At 48.5% G+C, this 23,350-nt stretch overlaps 1 protein-coding gene across 1 annotated transcript in view; it reads left to right on the top strand.

Annotated features, from left to right (window-relative positions):
• The window catches only part of BUB1 (BUB1 mitotic checkpoint serine/threonine kinase), an 851,273-nt gene that overhangs the window by 756,061 nt on the left and 71,862 nt on the right, over window positions 1-23,350 (top strand). Inside the window, exons 28-30 of the mRNA XM_078648762.1 lie at window positions 18,849-19,010; window positions 19,592-19,749; window positions 19,997-20,174. Coding sequence (XP_078504888.1) covers window positions 18,849-19,010; window positions 19,592-19,749; window positions 19,997-20,174 — 498 coding nt within the window. The remainder of the gene's footprint in view (window positions 1-18,848; window positions 19,011-19,591; window positions 19,750-19,996; window positions 20,175-23,350) is intronic.

The following is a 23,350-nucleotide window of genomic DNA, read 5'->3' as shown; positions in this document are numbered from 1 at the left end:
AAAAATTAATTGAATAAAAACATGTATCTGTTAGAGACATCTAGCTGCAGATTCCTTGCTTTTAAATTATCCCATGGTGCCAGACTTGATCTGGAAAACATTCCAAATCAGTACCTCTGCGCGTCCGTAGAAGGCGTTGAGTAAATTCATAGCGACCTCATCCACCGGATGTTATGTCCACGGAATCCATGTAAGCCCTCCCCTGATTCACTGATGTCAGTTTCTTCCTTCCCTCGCTTCCATGCGGATCCGGAGACTGATACCTCTAACCTTTTTAGGCCTATCTTGAGGACACAGTGTGCCATTTTCTGATTGTCCTCCTTTGTCAACAATGTCGACCCCACATCCTCATTCTGTTTGCATGTGAGTGTGCACCGTGACTCCGAAGGGTGTGGTATGTCTTCCGCTTCGGTCATGCTTTACAGGAGCGTTGCATGACACTTTTGGGAGCGCAGTGCAGTGGCAGTGCATTGGTTGAATGTCCCTCGTCGGGCTGGTCTTCTTCTCCCTCAGAGAACCGCTTGATGGCCAGCTCCGGAAGTCCTTCCAACACGCCTCCAATTTATCCGGTTTTGGAGCAAGAGTCTACCCCATGCCTTTCGGTATTTTCCAGCACCGAGGCTACTCTGGATCAAATGAGGAAATATTATCTTTCCCTTCATTATGTTTTTTGGGTCTCTGACTCCCTTTGGAGCGCATCCTAAGGAGACCGGAGGAGCCTTGACTGACCCCAAGCTGGCGAGATCTCCCTTGGCGCCAGTGAGGCCCTCTGGATCCGTGACTGAATCTGTATCCGCACCGGTGCACAGCCTATTGGAAAGAGACACGTTAGTGATAGATTCTTTACCTTAGAATATCCGCAGGCTTCAGACTGGATCCAGAAAGTTTTGCTTAGCAGTACCCCTGTGCGTCAGTAGGTGGCTTCCTGCGGCTTCGCGTCCGCCGCTGGCGTGGTATGCGCCGAGATGACGTCACGGAGACTACTTAGGCGCCACCCATGCACGCTGGTGTCAGCTCTCTTTTTCCGCGCCAGTAAGCGCAGATCCGGTTAGAGCACATACCTCAGTCATTTTTTTACCATCTTTTTGAGACTTTTGTCTCATGTTGGTTCTCTCTGGTGCTAGTAGGGATGCCTGGTTTTAAGTCTTGCAGGACCTGCCGTCGCAATATGTCGGTGGCGGACCCTCATGACGTCTCTCTACTGCCTGGAGCGCGACCATGATTCTCGGTCATGTCTGGACTGTAGGGCTATGGCCCCGAAGGCCTTGAGGGAGCGGTGCCAGAAGTTGCTTGAAGTTTGTCACTCGTCCCCGCGCCGTTCGAGATCCAGGGGTCGTTCCCGTAACCGCTCGCGGAGCCGTCATCACCACTCCTTGGGTTACAAATCTTAACACTCGGATTCGGGTATGAGACGGCACAAAAAGAAGTCGGACGAGGGGGACAAGGGCTCCACCCCTGCAGCTCATTTGGAGCCTGGGAGTCCTGCGGCCTACCCGCCTTACTCGGGTCCGTCGGCGACTCCCACACAAATGCAAGAATCCTTGCTGCCATGGACCTCCTATTTACGCCTCGGCTCCCGCCGGTGCGCCTTCAGGCCCTGAGGTCCCGTGTCTGGATCCTACTGGTCCGTCGACTCCTCCAGCGAATCCAGCCCCGGCGCCGCAGGATCCTGCGCCCCTGGCTCCGGCCTCGGCGCCCCTGGCTCCGGCCTCGGCGCCAAGAGGACCCATGCTGCCGGCTACGGCCCTGGCGCCGCAGTGGATAGCGCTGGTTCCGCCTCTGCCCCGGTTCCCGGATGGATTTGTCCCCGCCTGGGATCTGAATTGGGAACCTCACCGTCCCTGCCGCCGAGGCCTGTGCCTACGGCGCTAAGGGAGGAGGATGACTGGGAAGAGTCTGAGGACCCGCTTGATCTTCAGTGTGATTCTGAGCAGGACTGGGTGGACGACTTGGAGGAGGCCTTGATGTCTTCTCTGATTCGGGGTTTGCCTCTCCCCCGCCCACTAAGGAAGAAGGTGCCTCCTATACAGTGGTGCTCCGTCGGGCTGCTGAGGTGCTTAACCTAGATCTCCCCATGGTGACCCTGAAGACAAATCTCACTGAGGTGCTCCAGCCGGCCTCCACTTCATTGGAGCCGCTGCTGCCTTTTAATGATTCCCTCACCGAAGTCTTGTTGGGCACTTGGTCACAGCCCGCCGCAGGGCCCCCTGTGGATAAGAACGTCACCAGGCGTCATCGCCCAGCGCCGGGTGACCCTGCCTTTCTGACTACTCATCCTACACCCGAAAGGCTGGTTATTCAAGCTTCTACGTCTCAGAGTGCCTTTCCCAAGGCTCCACCGGATAAGGACTCTAAAAAATTGGAGCAGTTTGACAAGCGGTTGTTCTCTTCGGCCAGCTTAGGACTGCGGTCAGTGAATACCACATGCCTCCTGGGCCGCTATTCCCACGCGGTGTGGGATTCCGTGGCTGAGGTGTTGCCTCAGTGCCCGGAGGAGGTCCAGACTGTGCTGTCTCAGGCTGTGGCTGAGGGTAAGGACGGTGCTAGATTCCCCATTCGTTGTGGCTTGGACACCGCGGACTCCCTCGGTAGGGCAATTTCCACGACAGTGGTGCTTCGCCACGCCTGGTTGAGGTCCACTGGTTTCTCCCTGGACGTCCAGAACTCGCTCATGGACATGCCCTTTGACAGCACTTGCCTGTTTGGTGATAAGGCCGACACTGCACTGGAGCGTTTTAAGGACTCTCGAGCTACGGCCAAGTCCTTGGGCCTTTCTGCCACGTGCCTGGCCACGTCTACGTTTGATTCCTTTTGTGGCCATGGCAGGGGCGCCCCTGCCTGTTCGTTCAGTCAAAAGCCTGTGCAGAATCAGCTCGGTGTGCCCGTGGGCATGGAGGCTGCTGAGGTGGCTCTGGGGGCGGCGTGAGGTTCAGTCCACCTCCGAAGCCTTCCTTGTCTGAGCTTCGGGTCGAACCCCACGACAGTGGGTGGCAGGATTCGTCATCACCTTCCCCATTGGCGTTCTGTCACTTCCGACAAGTGGGTGTTGCAGCTCGTCCGGAGGGGCTACTCCCTCCCATTCGAGTCTACCCTCCCGGCCATGCCACCTCAGTTCCACCGCATGTCGGGGATCACTTTGCGCTTTTCCAACAGGAAGTCACGGCCCTCTTGGCCAAGTGGGCCTTCGAGCGCGTTCCTGGGCTGGAATTAGGACGTGGTTGTTATTTCCAATACTTTCTGGTCCCCCAGAAGGACAAAGGGGCTTGCGCCCCATCTTGGACCTCAGGGACGTCAATCGCTTCCTCCGGAAGGAGAAGTTCAAGATACTGACTCTGGCTCAGGTCTTGGCTGCCCTCGACCCTGGAGACTGGGTGGTAGCGTTGAACTTGCAGGAATGCATGTTTTCACATCCCCGCCCTGCCGGCCCACCGGCATTACCTGCGGTTCACGGTAGGCCAGGAGCATTTTCAGTTTGCCATGCTCCCCTTCGGCCTTACCAATGCCCCTCGGGTGTTCACGAAAGTGATGATGGTGGGCGCAGCTCATCTGCGCAGGTCAGAGGTGTCAGTCTTCCCCCTACCTCGACGACTGGTTGTTGAAGGCGGGCTCGCCCCGGGCAGTCGTCACCCACCTTCAGACGACCTCCTGCATTTGCTGGGGTTCTCCATCAATGTGCCGAAGTCACACTTGAGTCCCTCTCAGAAGCTCCCTTTTATCAGAGTGGTTCTGGATTCAACGAGGTTTCGGGTTTATCCTCTTGAATTCAAGAAATAATTTAGACTTATCCGCAACCACATACTGGAGAGCGAGCATCACTGTTTGGAACCGACCACATTTATTTACCCACGCCGTGTGGGTTGGAAATATCACCACACGTTAACAGTTACATATTGAAGACGATTGAGCCTTGAAAAAGTCACGTGTATATGTAACAGAAGGGACGAAACACGTGTTGGCTCTCGACCTGTCACAGAACTCACGCATGAAAAGAATAAAAGATTGAAGAGTCTAATTTTGACTTGTGTATATACTTGTGTTGCCATACTAAGCTACTGCTGTCAATTACTGTGCTTCTGAAACATTTACATTTGCTAGGGACTTTGCAAATACTTACGGAAACCTTACTAAAGGATTTCTCTGGTCCGGTCCTTGACATACTAGTCCTGCCGAGCCATAACATCATCAGACTGGACAAATCTGACAGACCTGGTGGAGGCATCGACTATATACAGCAGAATAACCTCATAGTGAAAGTCACACACAGATGCTGTCCCCTCTTGTGAATCCCTGTACATTGACATCACAACCTACCACAGGCCGTTATCCAAATTGCACATGTTTTACAATCCACCAGGAGATAACCTCCCCTTCGTTGAACACGTCATGGAAATCATCTCTTCCAATGCGGGACAACATTGTTCTCAAATCTTCCTCAGAGACTTCAACCTTTACTGGAATGACTTGAAGGACCCAGCAGCGAACAGTCTCAAATCCTTCCTACCTGACCGTAGCCTAATTCAAATCCGAGATTGCCCCAGACACACTTTGGGCTTGATCCAGGACGTAATTATAGCCAAAACCAATTCTGTCTAACTGAATTCGATTGCCCCCTGTGACTGGTCTGATCAGCATTATATCTGCTTCCGCATCATTGAACCTTGGTCAAAGAAAATATCATAAGCAAAGAAACCCAGGCACTGGAAACAACCCTTCCGAAGCACAAACATGAATGAATTGATATCCCTAAGCAATAATCACTTTCCTCCACCTATCCACATGTCTGAGGTACAGGACCTCACAGAGAATTACAACTATTTCATATTGAGTATTCAAGATACAATTGCCCCCTTACAACTAAAAAGAAGGTCCACCAAAGACTCCAAACCTTGGTTCAATGTTAGTTTAAATACAGATAGACACAATCTGAGACTAGCCGAATGATCCTGGAGAGGCTGTCCGTCCCTTGAACACCTTATGCTCCTGAGATCTAGAAGGAGCAACTACAACAAACATATCAGGAGGGCGAAATCAAACTTCTAGTAAATGCCAGAAATAGATCAAATAACTTTTTGAATTAATCAAACTCCAACCCAACTATCTTCCGACTCTTCTGCCAACGATTTCCAGTACACAGCCAAACTGTGAAGTGTTTGCCTCCTTTCTTGATAAGATGATTAAGATTGAAACTGATCTCCGGACTGCAATGAATTGTCCCATTCCCTACCAACAACGCATCCCCTACTACTCCTCAGCTTCTGCCTGCTCCAGGCTTCACCCCCAAAAAAATTGCCTTCTGGAGTCAATCCACACCCTTTGACGAAATCTCCATACTCCACTTTCTTACTACTTTGAAACCCTCAAACTACTTCAGTGACCCTTTACCCTCAAGTTTCTTCAATGAGATGAAGTGGTTCTTTGTCTCACTCTGGGCCAAAATAGTAAATGCCTCCCTACGTCAAGGTATGAACCCGGTTTGTCTAAAGTCTGGGCAGGTCACGCCCATCCTTAAAAAACCCACCGTGGATCAAGATGACCTTAATAATTTCCTATCACTAGCATCCCAACTCTGTCGAAGCTCCTAGAGAAATGCGTTTGTTCAGCTATGTAACCACATTGATCAATTCCAGCTTCTAGATCAATTCCAATCTGGTTTTCCTCAGATCCATAGTACTGCAACAGCCCTTGGATGGCGCTCAAAGAATGCTGGATCGAAACGAAGCCTGCCTTCTAATCCTCCTTGACCTCTCGTAAGCTTTTGATACAGTCAAACATGACAACCTTCTGGACTAACTGGAACACAGGATGAGTCTGTCACCTTCAGTGTTAAACTGGTTTGCCTCCTTTCTTAACAACAGAACGCAAAGATTTAAAGTCAATCAAACCCTCTCCAACTACACACCGCCCACACTTGGGATCCCTCAGAGGTCTGCACACACACCCATGTTCTTCAACTTGTTCATGGAGCCTCTAACGGAAATGCTCAAGTCATCCAACAGTCACTATTACATGTATGCGGACGACACCCAACAGTACCTGAAAATCTCCTTCCCGAAAGACAACAGGTCACTCAACTCAACTCTACTCAAAGCACAACACTGGCTGACTTCCCTACATCTCAAGCTAAATTAATTCAAAACAGAGTTCCTCCTTATCTCTCCACCTAAACAGGCTCCAGTCATTGCTGAATGCATGAAAAACCTAACGGCTCTCAACTGTACACCACACATCATTTACTCCACAAGGTCTCTTGGAATAATACTTGATAAGACCTTGAGTATATAGGAGCACATCAGTTCAGTCACCAAAGAAGAAAACTTCCAAATGAGTATCCAAAGAAAGAGGAAACCCTCCCTCCTACCACCACCGCCGTCCGCCGCCTCCCCCCTCTGGACAACTTCAAGTCTGCTGTTCAAGTGCTAGTAATTTCAAGGTTGGAGTATGGTAGCGCAAAGCTCTGTGGGCTATCCAGCTACAAGTTGGCACCGCTCCGGGCCTCCCTGAATTCAGCTGCAAAGCTTATTACCGGATTCTGAAGAAATAACCACATCACACCGGATCTGAAATCCCTATTCTGGCTGCCTTTTGAGGCTAGGATACATCTTAAAATTACTTGCATGACACACAGAGCCCTTCACCATAACACCCCTTTGTACCTAGCTCAAAAACTGGAACTCCCTGGTGGTAGCACATCCTCTAGGAGTCCCAGCACCCTGCTGCTAAAACCTCAAAAATTCCAAAGAAAGAAAACCTATAATCGAGCTTTCTCAGGTATTGCCCCGAGAATCTGGAACTCCTTGACTCTAGAAATCAGACTTAATCCCTCAACGGGCAATCTTTCAAAAAAGAAATGAAAGCACCACTGATGATTACTGTCTGATCCGAAATGTACCTACTCCCACTCAGTACCATTTGATGTTGGTTCCTCAACAAGCTTGTTTTTCTCCTGTACGGACTGCCTTGCCCAGAGTGGCGCTGCTACAACGTGTTTCGCACCTGATCCCATGACCTTTCTCAGCATCCCTGTCTGTATTTTGCTCATTAATGCTCATTTATATCCTTTTTGCGATGTCACGATATATTGTTCTCTTGTATATATCAGTATCTACATATTACTGCTGCTGTTACTGACCCACTTGTCTCACTCTTTTGTGTCCTTGATAATTTGTAAAGCGCTCTGATACCTGCCTGGGTCATGATTGCGCTTTATAAAACTATTTATAGATAAACACCAGATATGGAGTTTGTGCATCTTGGAATTTGTGGGTACCTGTGACAAAATGATGTGTTTTTTATGGTGTGGTTGTTTGGCCTCACTATATAACTGTTAAGACCAGTCAGGTTTTGTTTGTTAAAACCTTAGCTCAAGCCTGGGTAGCTGTGGCCTTGAGCAGTCAGGCGTACACAAAGCATTTAAACAGCACTAAAACAATTAAAGAATATCCGACATTCAAGAAATCCAACATAAATTTATAAAAATATAGTCGATTTTTATGAATTTATGGACACCAAAATGAATAACAGCCACCAGAGGGTTTCAGAGATAGAATTTACAAAAAACAATAAATCAGGACTTTTCACCGAACCATGAACAAGCATTGTCAAATCCAACAGATTTGACACAACATTTTCAAGAAGAAACTTTTTCAAGCAAATCTTTAAGGATGGAATGCATTTACTTAGAGTTACTTTGGTGGACTAAATCCAGCAGGGAGCCAGTCAAGGGGACCAACAAGGTTCCACAAACGTTACCTCCTCAAGAAAAGCGGTCTCTAATCCAGTATCAGTGGCACTTTGCATCAGGACCACTCCATTGAAGTCAAGGGCAAAGTATACTGGGTTCATAAGAATTCTAAAGATACTGGCAAGTCAACAGGGTTGTTCCTGGGGATACTAGTCGGTCCATGGTGCTGGTGAAGTGATTCTGGCCACAGGGGACAACGTCGCTCCAGGTCTTTAAGCAACTTGGTGGGAGAGGGCATGCCCCTATAGTCGCACATTTGTCAAGGGTGTCATGCTGCCAGATTTCCTATTTTGGCTTTACACCTGCAGACTCAAGAGTCACGAATGTTATGGCATTGGTTGCTGCCCACCTTAGGCCGTACCAGTCTTGCTCCTACCTCAACGACTGGCAGTTGTAGGCGGGCTCGTAACAGTAGTTGTAGACCACTGCAAATCGCCTGACATAGTTTTTGTTAACTTTCAACATGCTGAAGGCGCACTAGACGCCTTCACAGCGGATTACATTTACTGAAGCTATCCTGGACACAGCCAGTGGCGGCTGGCAGGGAATGGGGGTGGCAGGTAGGGGGGGCACATTTAAAAAAAAAAAACACTTACCTTTTGCCGGCCACCATCCCTGCTCTGCTTCAGTCCCTTTCCACGCCTCCTTCTCCTCGGCATCAGCGGAAGCACTCCGGCTTCCTGCCCTAAGCCAATCACAACGCTGCAATCCAGCGTTGTGATTGGTCTGAGCACCGTGGTTCGGTGCTCAGACTAGGAATGGGAGCCTGGGCAAGTTCCTCACCAGGCTGTGTAATGCAGCCTTGTAATGTAGTTCCTATATTCCCAATAGTCTCTGCGCTTTGGAATAATATATCATATAGATATGACCTAGAACTTAGGTCAGTAGGCCTCTATTGAATATACTAAACTTAATTGTGAGTGCCAGCTAGCTCAGAGGTCACTAGAAACTTTCTCGAATTCACAAGAAGGGATTAGTTTCTGACAACCGCATAAACATGACAACTTTGTTTATCCAGTATTATGGGTGTCTTTCATAGATTCACATGCCTGAATCATTCCCCGTCGTCGAGACGGGAGTCTCCGGTACATAGAAAAGTAATGTCTTATAGACATACATAGAGAATAGTAGGCCTAAAGGCCTCACCTTAGTAACATATCCATGTCCTTTTGTAAAAAGGACCAAACTCTAGAGAAGAGCCAATCAGCTATCACCTCCCTCTAGAACCTTCCTGGCAGGAGCCTCAGTTCCTCAGATTTTCTACCGCACGTTGTGCTAAGGGAGTCTCCTCTGAGCTCTGCTCAGATTCTGTGTTTTTTCACTTCATTAAATGACTTTGTTGTCAAGGATTCTTTTCTACTATGGATTATCTTCAAATACATTCTTTAAAGAAGGTCTGGTACAGGCCAAAGACTACAAGGTATGTCGCACTTTCTCAAGTAAGTTTTTGAGAGGTTGTGAAGGGTGATTTTTAATATGATGTCAAACACTAAGACCAGAAAGGAGGTTTTTTATTTTCTCCAGTGACCGTGATGAGGCGTTATCCTCAACGTCTAGGAGACCTCAAAAGAGAAGAGAATCTCCTCAGACTCATTCCTCAGGGGAACATCCTGAGAAGGCCCTCAAAAAGACCACTCATGGGTCTTCTGGGCGCAGTTCTTAAAAATCTCCTCACTCTGTGGATAAGGAGAGTAAAGGACTTGCTTTTGGAGAGAAATTATGTAAAAAAGGCGACTTCTGAGCCGTCAAAATCACCTCCTCTGGTCATAGGACCCTTCAGGAAGACGTCTTCTATTCCTCCTGAGGTAAAGACTAAGAAGCCAACATTGTCAACAGGATCGTCGACAAAGAAACCATCATCATTGCCTATTACAGCCTCTTCGTCTACGATGGCCTCGTCTACGATGGCTCATCTACAATGGCTCGTCTACGACGGCTCGTCTACGACGGCTCGTCTACGATGGCCTCGTCTACGATGGCCTAGTCTACGATGGCTCGTCTACGATGGCTCGTCTACAACGGCTCGTCTACGACGGCTCGTCTACGACGGCTCATCGACGACGGCTCGTCGACGATGGCTCGTCTACGACGGCTCGTCGACGATGGCCCGTCTACGACGGCTCATCGACGACTGCTCGTCGACGATGGCTCGTCTACGACGGCTCGTCGACGATGGCCCGTCTACGACGGCTCATCGACGATGGCCTGTTTACAGCGTCGACGACGGCCTCATCTACAATGGCTCATCAACGACGGCTCGTCGACGATGGCTCGTCTACGATGGCCTGTTTACAGCGTCGACGACGGCCTCATCTACGATGGCCTCGTCTACGATGGCTCATCTACAATGGCTCGTCTACGACTGCTCGTCGACGCCGACGGCCTCGTCTATGACTGCTCGTCTATGACGGCCTGTTTACGGCGTCGACGATGGCCTAGTCTACGATGGCCTCGTCTACGATGGCCTCGTCTACGATGGCCTTGTCTACGATGGCTTGTCTACGATGGCTCGTCGACGATGGCCTCATCTACGACGGCATCGTCATCGATGGCCTCGTCTACGACGGCCTGTCTACAGCGTCGATGATGGCCTAGTCTACCATGGCCTAGTCTACCATGGCCTAGTCTACCATGGCCTAGTCTACCATGGCCTAGTCTACCATGGCCTCGTCTACCATGGCCTCGTCTACCATGGCCTCGTCTACCATGGCCTCGTCTACCATGGCCTCGTCTACCATGGCCTCGTCTACCATGGCCTCGTCTACCATGGCCTCGTCTACCATGGCCTCGTCTACCATGGCCTCGTCTACCATGGCCTCGTCTACCATGGCCTCGTCTACCATGGCCTCGTCTACCATGGCCTCGTCTACCATGGCCTCGTCTACCATGGCCTCGTCTACCATGGCCTCGTCTACCATGGCCTCGTCTACGATGGCCTCATCTACGATGGCTCCTCTACGATGGCTCCTCATCGACGGCCTAGTCTACGACGGATCGCCTACGACGGCCTCGTCTATGACTGCTCGTCTACGACGGCATAGTCTATGACGCCGATCTCATCGACGGACCCGTCGACGAGGGAAATTCCGACAATTTTGGAATCTCTTATAATGTGGTAGAGAGGGTTGCTAAACGTTTCAAGATCTCAATGGTCTCTCAAGAACAGGTCTGCTTCTTGTATGACTTCACAGAACCTCTCAAGAAGGCAGTAAGGTCAATACCGATTATCGATTACCTATAGTCAGAAGGTTACCTATAGTCAGAAGGGGTAAAGGTCATGCAGAACCCCTCCTCTGTATCACCAGTGATCCCTCAGTTGGATAAGAAGTATAGGGCGCCATATACAGCACCCGCGTGTTTAACAGGGCATCCTAAGCCGGACTCCGTGGTGACACAGGCGGCCTAGAAGACCTCCAGGAATCCTTCGACCCCTTTGTCGCTTCCTCCTGGTAAAGAGGTAAGAAGAGTGGACAACATTGGGAACAGGTTTTCCTCAATATCGGCAATGACGGTAAAGGCCGCGAACGCCCTAGCGCTCTTGGGACGCTATAATAGGCAATTGTGGGCACACATAGCCCCATAGCTGTCGGAATTGCCAGATTCATCCAAAGAGGAAGTAAAGAGGATTCTGCTAGATGATGAAGCATCGACGTCAGAAACTATAGACTGCGCGATGGATATCGCTATGACAGGGTTCCGCCAGTTGGCTGGAGCAGCAGTCTTGCGGCTCCAAGGATGGCTAAAGGCAACCTTTTCCGTCCTGAGGTGCAAACAAAGATTTTGGGCATGCCATATGTTAGCCAGTTACAATTTGGCACGAAAAATTGATGAAGCAGACACTGCGAGACCTTTGGGCACTCTTCAGTATAAGAACCAGTCCTGTTGTAGAAATAGAGGAAGAGGACAGTCTTCCTACAGAGGAAATTATTAATACAGGTCTTCCTGCCCTTCAGGCCAGAGTAGACTGCAATACCAACAGCGCCAACAACAGCAAAACAAGCAATCCTCTTTTGGGAGGTCGTCCTTTCAAGGTACAGGACAGCGGAAATAACAAAAATCTATGGCTGCTTCTATGAGAGATCTCGATTATGCTGCAGAAAGGAGCAATAGAGAGAGTACCTCCATCTCAGAAGGGAAAAGGGTTTTATTCTTGCTTCTTTTGATCCAGAAAAAAGACAAGAAGTGGAGACCAATCTTGGACCTTAGGGCCCTCAACAAATTCCTAAGAAGTAGTCGTTTCGCATGGTAACGATCCAGGAGGTCTTGCAACTACTGTAACAGCAGGTGCAGCAAGAAGGGTTTTTAGGAAAAACTCAGTCAGCGTAAGGCGCTCTGCCTGATGTGTACGTCTGGGTGTATCTAAAGCCAAGTGATAATGGGGTGCGTAAAGAGCGAGTGGAAAAGCCCGTAACCACTCCACATGAAAATCATATGAAATTCACAAGTTTAAAGAAACAGCATTACTCTCGCACCCACAACAATTAAAGTTCGCAGGAGGCGAAACATTAGTATTGAAAGCACCACAACAGTATCTCAAGGAACAGATGCAGATTCTTGAGTGTATGTTCCAAGCAGAGTTGTTTAATCAGTCCACAAAAAGGCCACAATCAGCCGACACGTGTTTCGTCGAGTGAGTTTAATTCACTACGACTCTTCAGGGCTTATGGCTGGCCTGTATGTGTACAGGTCTAGAACGATAGATGTTACTGAGGACATCCATCAAGTGTGGACCGAAATCGTTAGATCAAACGAGTGGTCTGTAAGAAGTCTATGCCAGAAAGCAAGTGTATTTGCTTATGTTCCCAATCAAAACATCAAGGTGTTGATATATAGACAGGCGTATGCTCTGGATACGTGTGCGTATCAGTCAGTAACCGGGAGGGGATCCTTGTGATATTTCCGAAAGTCGACCAGTCTCGGCGTATATTTCTCAAGTGTGCTATCCCTCCTCTTGAGTTTCCCGGTCGCCGTTTGCCAAGAAAAGAATGGGTCCGTTCTTGGCAAACGGCGACCGGGAAACTCAAGAGGAGGGATAGCACACTTGAGAAATATACGCCGAGACTGGTCGACTTTCGGAAATATCACAAGGATCCCCTCCCGGTTACTGACTGATACGCACACGTATCCAGAGCATACGCCTGTCTATATATCAACACCTTGATGTTTTGATTGGGAACATAAGCAAATACACTTGCTTTCTGGCATAAACTTCTTACAGACCACTCGTTTGATCTAACGATTTCGGTCCACACTTGATGGATGTCCTCAGTAACATCTATCGTTCTAGACCTGTACACATACAGGCCAGCCATAAGCCCTGAAGAGTCGTAGTGAATTAAACTCACTCGACGAAACACGTGTCGGCTGATTGTGGCCTTTTTGTGGACTGATTAAACAACTCTGCTTGGAACATACACTCAAGAATCTGCATCTGTTCCTTGAGATACTGTTGTGGTGCTTTCAATACTACTGTAACAGCAGGATTTTAGGGCGTCCCTAGACATACAGGACGCTTACTTCCATATCCCAATTCACAGGAATCACAAAAAGGTACTTGCGATTTGCAGTAGCGGGCAGACACTTGCAGTTTCGCGTTCTGCCCTTCGGGCTCAAGTCTGCACCGCGCATATTCACGAAATGTCGTACCCCGGTGGCGGTATATCTCAGACAGTGCCATCACCAAGTCTTTCCGTATCTGGATGACTGGCTGGTCAGGACTCCATCCTTAGAAGACGCGTCCAGGGCTTCCAACGCCTGTTTAAAGCTTTTCGATTGCTAGGGTCTCACCCTCAATCAGGAAAAATTGGTCCTACAACCTTCTCAGTGCATCAGTTTCCTAGGTGCAACCCTGGACACACGGTCAGCAAAAGCTTTTCCATACAGAGAGAGGATGTACAAGCCCCTTGCACTAGCTGCTATAGTAGCCTCGAAGAAGGTCTTGACAGTCCGTCACTTCAAATCCCTCCTGGGGATGTCAGCGTGTATCCTCCTGATTCCTCACAGTCGACTACGAATGAGGAATCTACAGGAGGCGCTCTTGAAGCAGTGGGTCCAATGCACAGGGTCATTCGACGACCACATAAAAGTGAATCCTCAGATGGTCGGAGCCTTGCAATGGTGGATGTCATCTCAAAACCTCTCTCAAGGCTTGTCATTCCTGCTTCCGGCTGCTCCTCATGTTGTCACAACAGGCGCCTCCTTGGAAGGCTGGGGAGCTTTTCTGCAAGAGCTACAGATAAGCGGGTAGTGGTCTCCTATGGAGAAGAAACTACATATCAATCTGCTCGAACTGCGGTCAGTCTTCCTGGCCCTTCAAGCTTTCCTGCCAAGAATAAAAGAGGGACACGCTCGCTGACACACTATCGCGAGTTGCAAAAAATAATCTGGAATTGGCTCATACTCCACAATATAACCCTAAGAGCGGAATATGTCCCAGGCACGGACAATGTGCTCTCCGACTTGTTGAGCAGGCAGAAAACATCGTCACACGAGTGGGAGCTAGATCAACAATTTATCGACCAGATCTTCTCCAGATGGGGCACGCCGCAAATCGATCTATTTGCGATGACAATGAACACCAAATGCCCACACTTTGCAAGTTGGCATCCCCAGTCAGGGTCTCTAGGGAATGCATCTTCCATCGCATGGCGCAACGTCGTTGCGTACGCCTTTCCGCCATTCCCGATGCTTCCCAGAGTCCTCAGGAAAATTTAGGTGGAGCCTTGTACTCTAATTTTAATAGCCCCAACTTGACCGAGGCAACATTGGTTCACAGAGCTCCACCGTCTATCCCTGGAGCCGCCGGTCCACCTGCGGCAGAATCTATCTCTGCTTACAATGAACAACAATAAAGTTCAACATCTGGATCTGAGGTCTCTCAGGTTAGTCGCCTGGCTCCTGAGTTCAGAGAGTTCCACAATCTGAATATTCCACAAGACTGTAGACATTCTTGCCAGAGCAAGGGCGGATAGCACGACCAAGACGTATTCCCTGAAATGGAAGCGCTTTTGTGTTTGGTGTGCAGATCACGGGATTCGGCCTTTCTCCACATCACTGGAGCAAATATTACCTTATCTATTACATCTGGCACAGTCGGGCCTAGCCCACTCCTCCATTAAAGTACACTTAGCAGCAATATCTCGTTATAAAGAACTTCAACGAGTCCATCGCCCTGGTCAAGCGGGTTGATTAAGCAATTTCTAAAACGATTATACAGATCTTTCCCGCCAGTAAGGATGTTGCCACCTGCCTGGCATCTCAATGTGGTTCTTAACCAGCTCATGAAACATCCGTTCAAACCAGTACACAGAGCTGACCTAAAGTATGCCTCGTGGAAATCAGCACTCCTCCTGACGCTCACATCTGCAAGGGGGGTCAGTGAGCTACAGGCGTTTTCAATCCAGGATCTTCTTCTACAGTTTAATAACGACAGAGTAATCCTGAGAACCAATCCTAGGTTTATCTCAAAAGTCCCGTTGGACTTCCACCTAAATGAACCTGTGGTTCTGCGTTCCTTCTTTCCGAACCCAAGCACGGCAGCTGAGGGATCGCTGCTTTCTTTGGATCTCAAGCGATGCTTGAAGTTTACACTGACAAAACGAAAACATTCAGGAAATCTAACCAGCTATTCATAGCTTACAGCAGACCTAGAAAATGTCTACCGATTGCCAAGCAGAGCATCTCCAGATGGATTTCTGCAGCCATTGCTTTCTGTCATGACCAAGCTGGACAGCCATTGCATTCCAAAGTGGGAGCGCACTCCACGAGAGCAATGTCCACTTCTTTAGCTCTCTTTGCAGGGGTGCCAGTCATTGACATTTGCAGGGCGGCAACATGGAAGTCGCCGCATACCTTCACTCGGCACTACTGCCTGGATATGGAGCTGATGAATGATGCAGCAGTGAGACAATCAGTGTTACGCCATCTTTTCAGTAAGGTGAGCCTTCCTCCGTCCCTCCATCCTACTCTGGTGTGCACATTTCTTTAGTAATACTTATTGTGGAGGTCTAATGATGGTTCATGCTCGCATGATGTCTTATCTAAGGACTTGTATATGCTGTTCCATCAGAAATGTGCACTCTGCATTGCTTGCTACTCTGATTCAGGCATGTGAATCTATGAAAGACACCCATAATACTTGATAAGAAATGCGTTACTTACCTGTAACTGCAGTTATCCAGTATTGGTGTCTTTCATAGATTCACATGCAACCCTCCCGCCTCCCCTGGAAGGACTCACCTAACACTCTGTGTCACGCCTACTTAGCTTAGTGCGTACGAAAATCTGAGGAACTGAGGCTCCTGCCAGGAAGGTTCTAGAGGGAGGTGATAGCTGATTGGCTCTTCTCTAGAGTTTGGTCCTTTTTACAAAAGGACATGGATATGTTACTAAGGTGAGGCCTTTAGGCCTACTATTCTCTATGTAGGTCTATAAGACATTACTTTTCTATGTACCGGAGACTCCCGTCTCGACGACGGGGAATGATTCAGGCATGTGAATCTATGAAAGACACCAATACTGGATAACTGCAGTTACAGGTAAGTAACGCATTTCTTCCCTAGGACTGGAATAACTATCTTCAGAGTCGTGGAAACAATAGAGAAGTATTTTACTCAGTCAATCGTGCATGCTTCGTTTCTACAGAGTTTGTAGAGAGATAGTGAGACGGGCGTTTTCAATAAAAGGTTTATTGAAGAGTCTTCTTTCTCATGCAAGAGAGGTGAACTGCTACAATCGTTAGACAGAATGCAAAGTATAATGCGTACAGCGAGAATAGTATTATGAAATAATACTGTAATAGCATTGTATGGTTTCTAAGCCATATAAAAATACATACATACATAGCATAGAATAAAATACTCAACTGGTGCTTCTAAAATACGCCTACCCCATTTTACCTAACCTAGGTCTAATACGAGGGAAGAAGTAAGTATGGTCTTTAGGATAGGTTTAGTTTTTGCCAAGAATCTATCAAAGGTTTCTGTAGGTTCTAATCAGCGCCATACCTTAGAATGAATGAAAGATGAAGAATGTCTGGGCCAAAGTAATCTTAGGTGCTCTGGATTGGGCCAGTAGTGTGGTACCTGGAATTGAGCATCTGTCCTCTATCCAGTCTACCACTTTGAGGATGTTGTTGCAGCAACAAGGCAGGGTCTGCCATCTAAATCTATGCAATCTACACCTACATGTTTGGAGACTCAGTGGCAGCAACTGGTTGATCTGCCGCCTAAAGTGCTGGATGTCATCCTGGCCGCCCTTCCCAAATCTAATTTTCTGTTTGCTGGGAAAAAATTGTGGCCTGGTGTGGTGCCCACAAGACTGATGCCTTGGAAGCAAAGCTGTCAGACATCCTTTTGTTTTGATCTTTGGCAAAAGGACATCCCACAATGGGCACTAGTAAAGGCTATTTCTTGTCCCTTTTGTCCCTTCTACGTTTACCGGACCAACCGTTCTTGTTTATTAAAGGTTTGACACACCTGTACATCCAAACCAACCATTTTGATGCTTCAGGGGGATCTTAACTTGGACTTGACGTTTATGTACACCCCTCAAGCCGATGCATAGTTGCCCTCTACAACTCCTAACTTTAAAGCCAGTTTTCCTCATCGTGATTACGTCAGCCCGTTAAGTGAGTGAGATCCAGGAGCTTTCATTGAAATTGCCATACACCTCATTTCTTCTGGACAAGTTGTTGCTGCGGACTTGGGTGGCATTCTTGCCAGAAGTCATGGCTCCATTTCATGCTGGGTTATTCCCCTCTACCAGAGTCTTTTCTAGCCCTGGAAAGAGGATCAATTGTCTGGAACAAAGCATTACAGCCTTGACAGCCAGTTCTGACAGGAAGGACACTGTGCCCACTCAGTCCTTCAAGACGTTTTGGTCTGAGCCCTCTTCATAGACCTTCCATCTGGGATGGTACTGCTTTGATATGTATTCTAAAGTGAGGAATCTGCTGTTCGAAGTATCGATCAAAAGACGTTTCTTTCTTGATTTCAATCAAGTTCTGTCTCCTGGATACTCCAACTGCAGATTAATCATCACCTTCCACCTCCGCATCTTGTGGAGTGGCCTCATTTTAACATCTAAAAAGGTCCCAAGTTAGCATGTAGCACAATGTTAGCAACACCCTCCATGTCTGAGGGGGCGCGGAATGGGACAAGCCACCTGTCATTGCACATGTGTAGAGTTTATATGCAGCTCCGCTGTGACTGTTTGGATGGGGGGATGAATTTGGTACTGCCTAAGGCACACAGCGCTGCTGAAGCTTCCAGGTCCAGTCTGGAGCCTGTGAATTATTTTAAGGTGAATCTGCAGTTGTATAGACTATCCAAAGGAGTGTTTCCAAAGGTAGGTAACTTGATTTTTTTATTTTTATTATTATTATAGGCTCCATGTGAAAGACTATGTCCCTACATCATTTGTAATAGGACCAGGTACAGTTTAAGTACTACTGAGGTGGATATCAAAGTACACACATTTTACAGAGCACGCCAGGGATTAGTGTTTCTTTGTGAAAGCAGAACTTGCTTAAAGGCTGATTGGTGATGAGATGCTTCCATCTCTGAACAGTCTTCACACTTTTTAATCAGTTTGCCACATGAGGGCTGGAGGAAGGCTGAACGTGGGGAAGGAGTTTGTAGCATAAACTCTTGTACTAATTACATCACTTCTGGTTCACAGACAACATATGACTCCTTGCTGCACTTTTTTACTTGACGAGTGTCCATAGTTATTCATCTCCTAGCCCAGAACAAGTTTTAGCAATAAATCTGTTTATTTAGCTGGTTATTTATGTATTATTTATTTATTAATAACATTTATTGAGCGCGAACAAATGCCCATGGGTGTCTCGGCGCTAGTGCATGAAGAACGTCACTCTTTTTATATGATGAGGAGGGTAGTCAATACATAATCAGGACCTCTTGCTCTCCCTCTGCCATCTATACTAGCTAGTCTTGCAAATAAACGATGAAGGGCAGAAGTGAACACTGTGCCAAAACCTTTGATTTTTAAAATATGGTTAGTTTCACGAAATTAATTTCACTTGTTGCTTTCATAAATTAGCAATTGATGGATGCCTACACCTTAACTGTCCTATTTCTCACAGATACAGAAGCCTGCCAAGCCTTGGGAGTACTATATTGGAACACAGCTGACAGAAAGACTACCACCTGCCCTGCACCATCTTTTCATTAATTTCTACTCTGCTCATTTCTTTAAAAATGGAAGTGTTTTAGTTGGGAAGCTCTACAACCTTGGATCCTTATTGGTAGGTTACTTTGAGTTTTACTATTCCTCTATATCATCTTGCAATTGATGGTGGTGGGGGGTGGAGGATTCTGCAGCCTTTCGTTGGGAAGATAGTCCAACCAAAGGGTTTTCTAATTTTGTTTGGTCTGCTGGTAAGGTTTCTACCATACATGATGTTCTTTATACTTTGTTATGAAGCACCAGCCTTTCAGACTAAAGATGCTTCTAGTTGCTGTTGTTCATATTCAAAATACAACAGAGAATTTTCCAAGCTATGCTGGGTATTTAACATAATCCTTCCCACATTTGTCACGTATAATGTAGACAATTATATGTACAGTTAATAAACTACATGCTCATTAAGACTGTTGCATTTTGTTGCAAAATGTTCACTCATTAACTGTAATCTGCCCTGGGCTAAAGGGTAACCTAGCATGATCACTTCATGTAGGAGTTTCATATACAAAGTTGTGGTCTGGTGACATCCGCATTATTCATAAAAGACTTGTGTGAGCCTGGATCTTATCAGCTCTTCTAAATTTTGTTGGTGGGGAACTTCAGCACAGATTTATAATTAAAAAGTTGACGCTTCTCTTGCAGCATGCTCTAAATTTATACAAAAAGCTCAGCGAAAAGGTGATGCCACAGGGACTGACAATCTACTTTGCCATCAATATTCTGTATATGGTAGAGCAGCTGCACAGCATCGGGGTCATTCACGGAGATATCAAACCAGATAATTTTGTTCTTGGTGAGCGGTAAGTATCTTTCCTGGCTGCGATGTTGCTTGTAATTGATCACTGCTGCAGCCAGTTGAAACTTTATTTGTATTTGATTGGAGCACTGTTACACATCCATCCCCCACGAAATTGGACTGAATGAGACATATTGAGCAAATTGCATTACTGTGAAATACACTACTGTTGATGCCCCATGTCTTGTTTTAAATGTTGAATGTGACCTATGCTACAAGCGTTTCTTTCTTTTTTTTTATATCAAATACAGTTTCGTGGAGAATGATTCCTGCAACTTAGATTTTGTTTCTCACGGCCTGGCCCTCATAGATTTGGGACAAAGCATTGACCTTCACCTCTTCTCAAAGAGAACAGTGTTCACTGGAAAGTGTGAAACCTCATGCTTCCAGTGTGTTGAAATGCTTACTGGGAAACCATGGCGCTACCAGGTACTATCTTACTACAGCATGCTGAAAGTACTATGTGTTTCGTATGTTTGAGAGACTTTTGGGCAAGTGGAATAATTTTATGCACCTACTGTGGGTAGAATTTTGAGCCTCTTAGACTGTCTTTGTAAGAAATTTTGAGTTTTACTTGAGGGTGTGACTACCTAGTTCAAATAATCAATCCTCGTCAGAGTGAACATCTAAAGTCACTAAATTAACCTGATCTCAACCCCTTGGTAGTTATGGCAGAGAGCAGCCAAGCTTAAATTGGAGGTAATGGGTAAATTATATTTTCCTATTTTGGTACTGTATAAAGTCAAAACTCAACTCACGAAAAATGGCAAACCAATTTAGATAAATAGAGTACGTTTTAATGAAAAAATAACAAACCCAATAAAGGAAACTGGAGTTAAACAATTTTAAGTTCAGATTTAAAATGGTGCCAAAAAGCGTTCAGCACCAACCGCTGTCAACTGGTTGTGCGGTACCTGAATGCAAGTTAAGGCAGATCGTGGATCAGATGTCAGTATCTGAAAGAGACACGTTAGTGATAGATTCCTTGCCTTAGAATATCCCCAGGTGTCAGAATGGATCCGGAACGTTTTTCGTCCGCAGTACCCCTGATCGTCTATAGGTGGCGTCATGCGGCTCCGCGTCCGTCGCTGGCATTGTAAGCGCCAAGATGACGTCACGGAGACTACTTAGGCGCCACACATGCGCTCCGACCTCAGTTCTTTCTTTTTTCACGCCAGTAAGCACGTACCCTAGTCACTTTTTGCCTATCTTTTTGAGACTTTTTGTCTCCTGTGATTTTGAATCTACTCTGGTGCTCGTAGGGATGCCTGGTTTTAAGTCTTGCAGGGGCCCGCCGTCGCAATATGTTGGTGGCGGACCCCCACAACTTCTGTCTCTACTGCCATGACTCCTGGTCCTGTTTGGACTGTCGGGCCATGGCCCGAAGGCCTTGAGGGAGCGGCGCCGGAAGCTGCTTGAGGTCCAGCACTTGTCTCTGCACCGTTCGAGGTCCAGGGGCCGCGCCAGAGAATGCTCGCGGGGCCACCGTTCTCGCTCCTCGGGTTCCAAGTCTTCGCCCTTGGATTCGGGTAAGAGATGACACAAAAAGAAGTAGAAGAGTTGTGGCTCTCCGACGTCCCTCTGTCGGTCCCCGGATGCGGAAGAGTGGGACAGGGGTTCTGACCCCGCGGCTCCTTCTGAGCCCGGGAGTCCCCCGGCCTAACTGCTTTACACGGGTCCGTCGGTGACTCCCGCACAGATGCAAGAATTTCTTGCTGCCATGGACCAGCTGTTTAGGCGTCGGGCTCCCGCCGGAGCTCCCTTGGGCCCGCGGTCCTGGGTCAGGATCCTGTTGGGCCGTCGACGCCGCTGGTGGCTCAGGCGCCGCAGGATCCTGCGCCGCTGGCTCCGGCCACGGCACCACAAGGTCCCCCGCTACCGCCTCCGGTGCCACAGTGGATACCATTGGTTCCAGGTCAATTTTATCCCTGCCTGGGACTCGCACTGGGACACGGTGCCAGTTGGACCCCGTCTGGTGCCGCTCCCGGTGCCGTTTGTTCCTTCCCCAGCGCCTGCCCTGCCATCGCGGCCAGTACCACATACGGCTTAGGTCGAGGATGACTGGGAGGGGTCCGAGGACCCTCTTGCTTGTCAGTGTGACTCTGAGCAGGACTGGGTGGACGAGTTAGAGGAGGCTGGTGGCCTTGATAACTTCTCTGACCCGGGGTTTGCTTCTCCCCATCTACCATGGAGGAGGGCGCCTCTTACATGATGGTGCTCCGTCAGGCAGCTGAGGTCCTCAACCTTGACCTCCCTACGGTGGCCCTGAAAACTAATCTCCTCACTGAGGAGCTCCAGGGAGCGTCCACTTCGTTGGAGCCCCTACTGCCATTTAATGACGCCCTCACTGACGTCTTACTGGGCACTTTATCGCGGCCAGCCACAGGTGCCCCTGTGGATAAGAACGTCGCCAGGCGCCGGGTGACCCTGCCTTCCTGACCACTCATCCTACGCTCGAGAGTCTGGTCATCCAAGCTTCGACGTCCCAGAGTGCCTTCCCCACCGCCCCGCCGGATTAGGACTCTAAGAACCTGGAGCAGTTCGGCAAGCAGTTATTGTCTTCGGCCAGCTTAGGGATGCGGTCGGAGAACACCACGTGCCTATTGGGCCGCTATTCCCACACGGTGTGGGATACAGTTGCACAGGTGTTGCCTCAGTGTCCTGAAGAGACCCAAGCTGTGCTGTCTCAAGCGGTTGCCGAGGGTAAAGATGCGGCTAAGTTCGCCATTCGGTGTCGCTTGGACACCGCGGACTCACTGGGTAGGGCAATTTCTACGACTGTGGCGCTTCGTCGCCACGCCTGGTTGAGATCTACCGGGTTCTCGCCAGATGTCCATAGCTCTCTCATGGACATGCCCTTTGATGGCACTCGCCTGTTTGGCGATAAAGCCGACAGTGTGCTGGAGTGTTTTAAGGACTCGCGGGCTACGGCCAAGTCCTTGGGTATTTCCACCTCATGCCTGGCCAAGTCTCCCTATCGTTCCTTTCGTGGCCACGGAAGGGGTGCCCCTGCACGTTCGTTCAGCCAGAAGCCTGAGCAGAACCAACCTCTGCGCAGGAATGGAAGCTGCCTTGGCACCATAGGAGGCCAGCGGGCGGGTCAGTCCACCTCCGCTCCCGCAGCATCTGCCTCAAAGCCTTCCTAGTCCGAGCTTTGGAGTGCAACCCACACCTGAGGGTGGCAGGATTCAACGTCACCTCTTCCACTGGCGCTCTGTCACTTAGGACAGGTGGGTGCTACAAATTGTCCTACGGGGTTACTCCCTCCCCTTCGAGTCTGCCCCTCCAGCCATGCCACCTCAGTTGCACCGCATGTCGGGGGATCACCTTGAGCTTATCATGCAGGAAGTCACGGCCCTCCTGGCCACGGGGGCCATTGAGTGCGTTCCTGGGCCAGAAGTAGGACGTGGCTGGTATTCCCACTACTTTCTGGTCCCCAAGAAGGACAAAGGGGGCCTGGGCCACATCTTAGACCTCAGGAACATCAATCGCTTCCTCTGGAAGAAGTTCAAGATGTTGACTCTGGCTCAGGTCTTGGCTGCCCTCGACCCTGGAGACTGGATGGTAGCATTGGACTTGCAGAACGCATATTTTCACATCCCCGT

Source organism: Lissotriton helveticus, chromosome 6 (assembly GCF_964261635.1).
Source record: "Lissotriton helveticus chromosome 6, aLisHel1.1, whole genome shotgun sequence".
Classification (NCBI taxonomy): Eukaryota; Metazoa; Chordata; class Amphibia; order Caudata; family Salamandridae; genus Lissotriton; species Lissotriton helveticus.
Note: the sequence above shows the minus strand (reverse complement) of the source record. Positions and strands in the feature narration are given on the sequence as shown.